Source organism: Vidua chalybeata, chromosome 17 (assembly GCF_026979565.1).
Source record: "Vidua chalybeata isolate OUT-0048 chromosome 17, bVidCha1 merged haplotype, whole genome shotgun sequence".
NCBI lineage: Eukaryota > Metazoa > Chordata > Aves > Passeriformes > Viduidae > Vidua > Vidua chalybeata.
The window spans coordinates 6,781,827-6,791,278 of NC_071546.1; the positions used below are offsets into that span (position 1 = coordinate 6,781,827).

A 9,452-nucleotide genomic window follows, 5' to 3' on the forward strand; every position below is an offset into this window, starting at 1 on the left:
GCTTGTCCTTCTCTCTCCGGCTCCCGCGGCAAGGGGAAGCGAAGAGAAGGGGAAGCGAATTGAAGGAGTGGGGAACCGCAAAGGATGGAAAATACACCGCACCGCCACCTGTCCGGCCCCGGCACGGCTGCTTTCGGTTTCCTTTCCCGATGTTGCGGGGCGGAGGCAGCCGCGGCTCTGCCCACCCGCCCGGGCCCGGCCCCCGGCCCGGCCCCCGGCCCGGCCCAGCGCACGCGTCTCCCGCGGGGTTCCGGCTCGCGGCCATGGCCACGCTGGAGAGCCTGGGCCTGGTGGGCACCATCGCCGAGGGGGACGTGGTGCCCGTGGACTCGGAATCTGGCGACTCCGAGGATGAGGAGGTGGGGCCGGGCAGGCGGGGAGGCGCGGGCCGGGCGGTGCGGCGGGGCCGGGCCGCGGTCCTTGCTCACGGCTGTTACCGCAGGAGCTGCCGCGGGCGCCGGGCCCCAGGCGGCGGGGACCCTCCCGCGGGGACTTCAGCGCCGAGTTCGTGTTCGGGGAGGCGGAGGCCGGCGGGGAGGATGCCTGGACGGCGGCGCTGCGGCAGCTCCGCGGCAAGGTGAGGCCTGAGGCCGGGATGGAGCTGCGGTGCCAGAGGCCACAGCAGCCACTGCTCTCCTGGGCTCCTCTTACAGCTCTCCTGTTGTGATTTTCTGCCTAGAAAGCAGCTACGACGCTGGATGAGAAGATTGAGAAAGTGAGACAGAAAAGGAAGCTGCAGGTCAGGGTTTTTCTCATTGCTGAAAAGACTGATATGTGCTTGGCCATTCCCTCAGCCACGGTGCTCTGGCTGCAGCTCATCACTTCGGCTCGGCTTGCTGCCACATGTGATGAGTTGCTGAATGGATGAGGTTGCAGAATTATTGGTGATTAAAGTTATGCAAAACCATGGATTTGTGAATGGGCTCATAATAAGAAACACAGACTCACAAAGGATTGAAGTTTCTTTTTCATCCTTTTAAAAACATTCTCATAGAATTTTATTTTCTTTTTTTAGGAAAGGGAAGCTAAACAAGCAAAAGTGAAAGATGAGGATGCAGAGGCTGAGGATGATCAAACCAAAAAGGAGCATGAGGATTGCAGTAGGGATGAAGAAGATGTGGAGTCTGAGTATTCACTGGATGATGAAAGTATCTTCACAAAAGCAGGTATCAGCAGTACACACAGAGATGGCCGTGAATCTGACACAGAGCTGGCTCACTGGAGAAAAGTCTGAAGTGAAGCCTTGCTGGGAGTGGGCAAGGAGCACCTTTTATATTTTGTTTGCCTTCTGCAACATTCCTTCTGATTTTAATCAAGTTTATTTTGAATGATAGCCATAATTGATCTCATCCTTGAACAAGGATATTTACTCATCAATTTTACCCCATTACATGTCTCTACTTGTTTCTGAGGCTTCTCCCTCAATATCTGAATTGAGAGCAAAGAGTATGAGATTATAAGGTGAAAATAGTTCATCTTGTTATGGGTTTAGCTGTGCTTCCTAATTCCTGTCACATTTCTCTTTCTCTGCAGATAAGGTCAAAGTGAAGGAAAAGAAGAAATCAAAAAAGGGAGAAGTGGTAAGTGTTAAAAATGAGTCAAATTCCTCCAGAATTTCTTATTGAGGAATTTGCTTTGGTTAACAAATCGTAGCTCAAAAACCAGCCCAGAGCCCTTTGATAACATATTGTGTTGCTGTATGTGTTGTTCCAAGTTTTGTTGTTGTTCCTGTTTCTAGGAAGCAGAGAGCTTTTTTGAAGATGCCTCTCAGTATGATGATAACTTGTCATTCCAGGACATGAATCTTTCACGACCTTTGCTGAAGGTATTTACCTAGCTGATCTATTACATGTTACTCTGAAGAATGTTGTACAGCCTCCCTGCCACCAATTAGAACTGTCAAATTTCTCATTGCTTTGCAGCCTCTCTAACAAAGAAATCATTTGGGAGGTAGTGTGATAGTCCTTTAGAAGCTGTTATTATAGATTAATGGAAACTATTCTTTGATTGTGTCAATCAAAGATTGAATGTGTTAACACCATCTTGAGCAAGACTCGTCACAGAGTGGTTGGAAGGGACTTTGGAGATCATGTTGTCCAACTCCTGCTCAAGAAGGGCCACCTAGAGTTGCTGCTTAGGAATGTGTCCAGATGGCTTTGAATATCTCCAGAGCTGGAGACTGCAACCTCTGTGGGCCCCTTGTGCTGGTGCTTGGTCACCCTTGAGGTGAAAAAGTGGTTCTTGGTGTTTAGAGGGAACTAAACACATACATCACCATGTTCCAGTTTGTGCCCATTGTGTCTGTCTCTGGGCACCACTGAACAGAGCCTGGCTCCATCCTCTTTCCACCCTCCCCTCAGGTATTTATTGACATAGACAAGTTTCCCCCTGAGCCTTCTCCAGGCTCAGCAGTCCCAGCTCTGTCAGCCATTCCCCAGATGTGAGGTGCCCTTCATAATCTTCGTAGCCCGTTGCTTGTCTCTCTGCAGTATGTCTGTGTGTCTTGTAGTGATGAGCCCAGCTCTGGGCACAGCACTCCAGGTGTGGCCATACCAGGGACAGAGTTTAATTGCTCTCCCTCCTTTGTAGGCAATCACAGCTCTTGGCTTCAAGCAACCAACCCCGATTCAGAAGGCTTGTATCCCAGTGGGTCTTCTGGGAAAAGATATTTGTGCTTGTGCTGCCACTGGGACAGGTAGGGGTTGAGCAGAGCACTAGCTCTGAGAATTAGCTATTCACAATAATTGGTAACCCTTCTTAATTTTTTGTTTTTCAGGTAAAACAGCTGCCTTCATCTTGCCTGTCCTTGAGCGCCTGATTTACAAACCTCGTCAGGCTCCAATAACACGTGTACTGGTTCTGGTGCCAACACGAGAACTGGGTATTCAGGTGCACTCTGTCACAAAACAGCTGGCACAGTTCAGCAGTGTCACAACTTGCCTGGCAGTAGGTGAGTGTTAAGTCATTTATGTGAACTGTACAGCTCATTGTAAACCACTATACAGAACTGGGAATTCTGTGTTGTAAAACTGGAGGCTGTATGGTTATTATGCTTCTAGTAGATATATTGCGGTTTAAAATCTTGCTTTCCAGGGTTGTGCAGTACTTGTGTACCTGCTTCTGAGAAAGAAAACATGGGGTCATTTCTGTTTTTGAATGTAGTTTTATTATTCCTCAGGCAGTTTGCATCCCTGTACTCTGCAGCAATGTGCTTGGGGGGTCAGCAGTCTGTATTCCCTCTCTTTAGGTGGCCTGGATGTGAAGACCCAGGAAGCTGCTCTGCGCTCAGGGCCAGACATTCTTATTGCCACTCCCGGGCGACTGATTGATCATCTCCACAACTGCCCTTCTTTCCACCTGAGCAGCGTTGAGGTGCTGATTTTGGATGAAGCAGACAGGTAGGGTAAGCAGGACCACAATGAAAAACATGAGTTTTCTGTTTTCCTTTCTCCAGGCTATCGCTATCAGGCTGTCCTTGTTCTGCCTTATGTGATGTTTCTTGGCCAGGCCCAAGTGAAGCTGCCTTACCTTGCTCTTTTTCTCCTGTGTAGGATGCTGGATGAATACTTCGAGGAACAGATGAAGGAAATAATCAGGTTGTGTTCCCACCACCGTCAGACAATGCTTTTCTCTGCCACAATGACTGAGGAGGTAAGACAAGCTGCTGAGAAACATACCAAGGCAGGAAGTTGAATGGGAATTTGTCAGGTCTTTTTACCAGAAATCATGTGGATGTTTTTTCTTAACCTGTTTTTGTAGGTGAAAGATTTGGCTTCCGTTTCCCTGAAAAATCCCGTCCGAATTTTCGTGAACAGCAACACAGATGTTGCACCTTTCCTGCGGCAGGAATTTATCCGGATCAGACCCAACCGGGAGGGGGACCGGGAGGCCATTGTAACAGGTTAGTGATGAGCCAAGGCAAGCTGGAATCAGTGAGTCACTATGGAGCAGGCTTCTGAGAGGACTTTCTTTTAGCTCTGCTGACACGAACCTTCCAAGATCATGTGATGCTTTTCACCCAGACCAAGAAGCAAGCTCACCGCATGCACATCCTGCTGGGACTGATGGGCCTGCGGGTTGGGGAGCTTCATGGGAACCTCTCTCAGACACAGCGGCTGGAATCACTCAGGTATTAGCAGGCTTAGTTAGCAAGCCTAGGCTAAAAAGAAGTTCCCAGCTGGAAGTTTAGGGTGGAAGTAGATGACTACATTCATTGCTAATGCATTTGCTCTCTCTGCTCAGGCGCTTTAAGGATGAGCAGATTGATATCCTGGTAGCTACAGATGTGGCTGCACGTGGACTTGATATTGAAGGTGTTAAAACTGTGAGTATTTGAAATGCTGAGCTTTTTAATGAGGCATTTCATGTTGATTCCCTACTAGCGCTGTTTCTGTTATAGGTAATCAATTTTACCATGCCTAACACCATCAAACACTATGTGCACCGTGTGGGTCGGACAGCCAGGGCAGGCAAGGCTGGTCGTTCAGTTTCACTTGTGGGTGAGGAAGAGCGCAAGATGCTGAAGGAGATTGTCAAGACTGCTAAAACACCAGTGAAAGCCAGAATCCTCCCCCAAGGTATGTGGTACCTTTACTGAGGTAAAGAGCTGGAGAGAATACACAGGGAATATCGTGGTACAGAGGGACACTAAAGGAGGTGCTGAAAAACAAGATGGACTTCCCATGAGCTGCCTCTCATATGGTATTGTTTTTAGATGTCATATTGAAATTTCGGGAGAAGATTGAGAATCTAGAGAAAGATATCTATGCAGTTCTCTGCTTGGAGCGTGAGGAACGTGAGATGCAGCAGTCAGAGGCCCAGGTAAGCAATTTTTTTAGTATCTGGTGTGATACAGTCCATTATGAGGTTACCCTAGGTGTACTTAACCTGCCTATTTTAGAAAAGGAAGAGAGGAGTAATTTTTAGCTACCATGAGCTCACATCTTGCCTGAATTATCACAGATCAACAAGGCAAAGAAGCAGCTGGAGACTGGAAAAAAAGAGACTGGGAGTGAGAGTTTGGAGCGGAGCTGGTTCCAGACCCGTGAGGAGAGGAAGAAAGAGAAATGTGAGTCATGACACTGTTGCCATGGTCAGTCCTATAGCCACAGCTGGCCTTTGCTCTGTGCTTTAAGAGATTCTTTATTCTGTTTTTCTTTCTTTTTCCAGTGGCTAAAGCCCTGCAGGAATTTGACCTAGCATTACGAGGGAAAAAGAAAAGGAAGAAATTTGTACAGGACACACAGAAAAAAGCCCAAATGACAGTGAGTTCATTTGTGGACAAGTGGGACCTTGGGCAGACTATCATAGTTTTCCCTTAGCAAAGCTTCACATCACCAAAACTTGTATTTTAACACTTTTCAGCCAGAAGAAAGGTCACAGTTTGAGATCTTGAAATCTCAAATGTATGCTGAGCGGCTGGCAAAGAGGAATCGCCGAGCAAAGAGAGCCAGAGCCTTGCCAGAAGAGGAACCAGCAGCAGCACCAGCAGGTAGAGACTTTTGTTTTACAGCTAACTTACTTTATGTCACTTACTTTTACTAGAAATAGATAAATTATTCTAGTTTGTATAGAGAGAGGCAGTGATCTTTGAAGGAATGACCACAAGTGCTGGCCCAGGGTCCATATGTTTTAGTGTTTTGCCTCATGCTTAGGCTAATTGTTGTGTTCAGGAGTACTGTGATGATGCTGTGGCCTTCTGTTTACAACCAGTGTTCTTATTATTTGTTAGGTCCCAAGAAGAAGAAAAAAGTGTCTGTGTTTGATGAAGAGCTGACCAACACGAGCAGGAAGGCTCTGAAGCAGTACCGTGCCAGGTAAGGTCTGCGGTCTACGTTAGTGCAGACTGCAGTAATGAGAATTTGTTTGCATCTCTGTACTTCCTCAGGGGTACTGTGATATTGGGGATAGAGGTTCTGAAATTGGGGCAGGGTTCTTTTGAGAAGTGCCTGTCCTGCTGATAAAATTCTGTGACATGTCTGACCTCTCCTCCCTCCCCTCTCTCTCAAAAGCCCATCATTTGAAGATCGAAAACGCTTGGGTATTGCCCAGCGCAGGAAAGGAGGAAACTTCAAATCCAAGTCCAGGTATAGTTCCCTTTACTTTCTTGTTCAAGTTTTGAGGATTTTTCCTTGCTTTCTTCTTCCTCTTGTCATTGTTGGAAGGCCCTTTCTAAAAGGTGTGCAGTACCCTCTTATTGCAGGTCTGATGCTGGGGGTAATCAAGGATAGTGCCTTTAATAACACAATTTCCTAGGCTTCTACTTGGGAGACCATTTTGCCTAGAAAATGCTCAGTGCTGCTCCTCATCTGTCATTGCAAGTTGGGCTCATGGAGTAATATAATTTCTATTACCTTCTCTTGCAGGTATAAGAGAAAGTAAAGTAAGAACTGTTACCAAATGGGTATTCGCAGACACACTGTACAGGCCCTCGATTTTGTAGTACTGCAAGGAGACAACCTCAGTAAAATTGAAGTTTTTCTTCAAGTTGTGGAATAGCTCTGGGATGTTTGTCAGTTACCTGGTTGAAGACTGTGAAATCATGTGTAGCAACCCATGAAATAAAGGATTATTTTTCTTGTAAGATGTTGACTCTGTTTTATGGATGGCTAGAACAACTGAGAGCTGGAATATGTTACATCTTTCTAGTTCATGTACATAATAACTTTTAAGGCAAAGACTGAATGAAGTTTTGCTCATATACTTCTGTGATCTCAAATAATTAAGAGCTGAAAAATACTCTTGTGGTTTCGAACCTATTTCTATAATAGGAAAAGAAGTTTTTCAAACTACCTGTCACAAAGATGTTTTCTTTAATTTTTTACCATCTCCACTCTCCCAATCTGTTCTTTTTCCATCAGCCATGTTAAACTTCATTGCTATAATTCCTATAAACAAAACAACTGTTAATTTCTATCTATAGAAATTAAGCTTTTTTTCTTCAAGCCTGCTCTCCTGGGATGACCAGTGCAGAGCAGTAAAAAGCAATGGCTGCACCCTTGACACAAACAGACCAGTACAACAGTGACTCCTCCTAGTAGGTTTCCCAGCTTTATTAAAAAGGACAAACATTACCAGCAGTAGATATAAAATATATATAGCAAAGGTCTGAGGTGATACTGCTCAGTGTATCCCCTTCCTTCTTCTCCCTGTTCAGAGGTACATCACAGAACTCTCATGGCCTTGGGGGGCGCATGCCAGGTGGAGGGGGTCCTGGGAATAAAGAAAAGAGTTGAAGAGGAAAGCAGCAGCAACACTAAACAGAAAATACATTTCCCCCATGCTCAAAGTAGCCATAGGACCCCTTTTTGGCACCAAAGAACTTATATGACAACTAGCAGAGCTAGGGAGACACTGAAATGCATCACCCTTCAAACATTATATTACAGCTTCTCAGAGCCCCGTGGCAGATGGGAGAGCCTCTGCTCACCTCTCATTCCTGGGGGTGGTGGTCTCATGCCTGGGGGGGGCATTCCCATCGGAGCCCCTCGGCCAGGTGGCATTCCCATGGGGGGGCCCATTGGTGGTCTCATGCCTGGAGGAGGTCCCATCATTCCTTTAGCCAGAGAAAAAAACAATCATGTAAATCCAGCTGAATATTCAAGGCACTAGCTGGGTATCAGGATATCTCCCACAATACCAGATTTTCATCAGATTACCAATTTTGCAACAAAACATGAGCTCTACAGAGTAATTCCTACCTGGAGGAGGGGCTCCTCTGCTCATGGGTGGGGGAGGACCCCCACGCCCTGGTGTGTACTGAGTTGGGGCTCCTGCTATGCTGGCAGTGGCTGCTGCAGCAGCAGCTGCAACTGTTCCACGACCCTGGGGTGTCATCACCTGTAGACAAAACAAATAGACTCAGAAAAAACAGCACCTGCTTTATCATAATAACTAAAAAGTAACATTGAAATTCCCCTTCAGAAAATTACAGCAGTCTTCTCTTAACTTACCAAATAACACTACAACCTGTAATACAATTCAACGGATACCACTTGAATTATGTGTGAAAAGCTGCACTTTTCAACCCTCTTCTCCTGTCATACAGGACAATACCTAGGGAGATCTAATACCAAAAAAAGCCTTGCTAGACTCAAACTTGGTGAAACTAAGATTACAGTTCTTCCACTACACCAATTTCTTGCATCGCGCTGGTACCAAAAAATAAAAGCCACATGGGTCATAGTATCTCACCTGTTGGGATGGTCCTCCCACTCCTCTGACAGGGCCAGCTAATCCTGCAGGAGCTTGTGGCATGGGAGTACCAGCTGGTACTCCCCTCCCTGCTGCTCTCCCAACGCCAGGTCCTCCAGCAGCTCCAGCGAGGGGTACCCGGGCAATTCCAGTCTGAAAACACAACCCCCAAAAAGAAAGATTTATCAGAAGTCCTTAGAGCCTAGAGATGCCCACAGCCTTCCTTTGTCCAACGAAATGTCCAAGCCCACAAAGGAATTAGAGCTTCCTGCAGTGAAGTTTGTTGGACCTAGGCACAACAGCATCTGTAAGTCTACAACAATACAATAGTAGTGTTTCCCTGCAAATAAGCAAATCCATCAGATTTCCCTTCTTTTTTCCTTAGCTCTCTGCTCATTCTTACATCCTTTGGAGGTGGTCCTTCAACCGTCATGGACACCAGGTTTTCCCCTCGCAGCAACACAAGACCAAGGACTCGTTTCTCTTCCCGCTCTGGCTGTTTTGAATTTTTAGGTCTGGGGAGAAAAACAAATGGCAAAACAGAAGGAAAAACAGAATGAATGAATGAATGCTGCTCTTTGAGCTTACAACAGAATATATGACCTCCAGAGATGAGCACGTTTTTATATGCCTCAAACTAAGTACACAGAGAAATCTAAATTGCTACAAATGGCATCACATATGTTGGTTATTGGGAAAGAAGTGAAACAAAGGGTCCTATAAGCTGTGGCAGTTTGGGGATTTGACAAAAGAGACTAAACCCATGGCTGTTTTTGCAGGAGCCGCCAGCACACGCTGTCCCACCGCTGTCCCGGCTCTCACCCCGAGCCCCCCACGCTGGGGAGCCGGGCTGGGGGCACCCCCCACCGCTCACTTGATCTTGCGGAACTCGTCGCAGTCGCAGAGGATGAGGTTCATGTGCTTATCGAAGGCCTTGAACGTGCCGATGAAGACGCGGCCATCCTGCAGGATGCACCGCATGCGGTAGTCGATGTGCTGCAGCATCTTGCTGCTCTTTCCCACCGTCTGAAAGAGAGCGCCGCGTTACCCGCGGCCCGGCCCGGCCCGGCCCGGCACGGAGCGGAGCTCGCTGCACCGCCGGCCCCCCGCCCCGCGGGCCCGCCCGGCTCACCATGGTTGCGGCTTTCGGTGCTCCCCCCGCCGCCGCCGCTGCTCCCGCCGCGCTCCCTCGCTCCCCGCACCCCGCCCGCCCCGGCGGAAGCTGCTACGCGCGGCCGCCGCGACTTCCGCCCGCGCTG

General features: G+C 47.7%; 2 protein-coding genes across 2 annotated transcripts; one reads left to right on the forward strand and one right to left on the reverse strand.

Moving 5' to 3' along the window:
- Positions 1 to 88: 88 nt before the first annotated feature.
- Positions 89 to 6,583, forward strand: DDX27 (DEAD-box helicase 27). Its single transcript, XM_053958442.1, has 21 exons — positions 89 to 359; positions 443 to 577; positions 680 to 739; positions 1,016 to 1,166; positions 1,534 to 1,580; positions 1,739 to 1,825; positions 2,590 to 2,695; positions 2,777 to 2,950; positions 3,248 to 3,398; positions 3,552 to 3,651; positions 3,760 to 3,901; positions 3,976 to 4,129; positions 4,243 to 4,324; positions 4,400 to 4,577; positions 4,715 to 4,821; positions 4,963 to 5,068; positions 5,170 to 5,264; positions 5,365 to 5,491; positions 5,732 to 5,816; positions 6,012 to 6,086; positions 6,366 to 6,583. The coding sequence occupies exons 1-21, from the start codon at positions 150 to 152 to the stop codon at positions 6,379 to 6,381; spliced, it is 2,388 nt and encodes a 795-aa protein (XP_053814417.1). The 5' UTR covers positions 89 to 149; the 3' UTR covers positions 6,382 to 6,583.
- A 445-nt stretch (positions 6,584 to 7,028) lies between these two features.
- SNRPB (small nuclear ribonucleoprotein polypeptides B and B1) lies at positions 7,029 to 9,421 on the reverse strand. The gene is made up of 7 exons (XM_053958535.1): positions 9,326 to 9,421; positions 9,068 to 9,219; positions 8,597 to 8,708; positions 8,194 to 8,346; positions 7,701 to 7,839; positions 7,430 to 7,555; positions 7,029 to 7,212 (listed from the first exon to the last, which is right to left on the reverse strand). Exons 1-7 carry the CDS (start codon positions 9,326 to 9,328, stop codon positions 7,175 to 7,177), a joined length of 723 nt encoding a protein of 240 aa, XP_053814510.1. The 5' UTR covers positions 9,329 to 9,421; the 3' UTR covers positions 7,029 to 7,174.
- Positions 9,422 to 9,452: the final 31 nt, after the last annotated feature.

Excerpts from the sequence above, each read along its gene's own strand:
- DDX27 (XM_053958442.1), top strand. The coding sequence starts at position 150 with ATGTTGCGGGGCGGAGGCAGCCGCGGCTCTGCCCACCCGCCCGGGCCC. Across the intron at positions 360-442 it reads GCGACTCCGAGGATGAGGAG|GAGCTGCCGCGGGCGCCGGG; the intron begins GTGGGGCCGGGC and ends CTGTTACCGCAG. Across the intron at positions 2,951-3,247 it reads CACAACTTGCCTGGCAGTAG|GTGGCCTGGATGTGAAGACC; the intron begins GTGAGTGTTAAG and ends CCCTCTCTTTAG.
- SNRPB (XM_053958535.1), bottom strand. Across the intron at positions 8,709-9,067 it reads GACGAGTTCCGCAAGATCAA|ACCTAAAAATTCAAAACAGC; the intron begins GTGAGCGGTGGG and ends TTTTCTCCCCAG. Across the intron at positions 7,840-8,193 it reads TGGGAGGACCATCCCAACAG|GTGATGACACCCCAGGGTCG; the intron begins GTGAGATACTAT and ends TTTTGTCTACAG.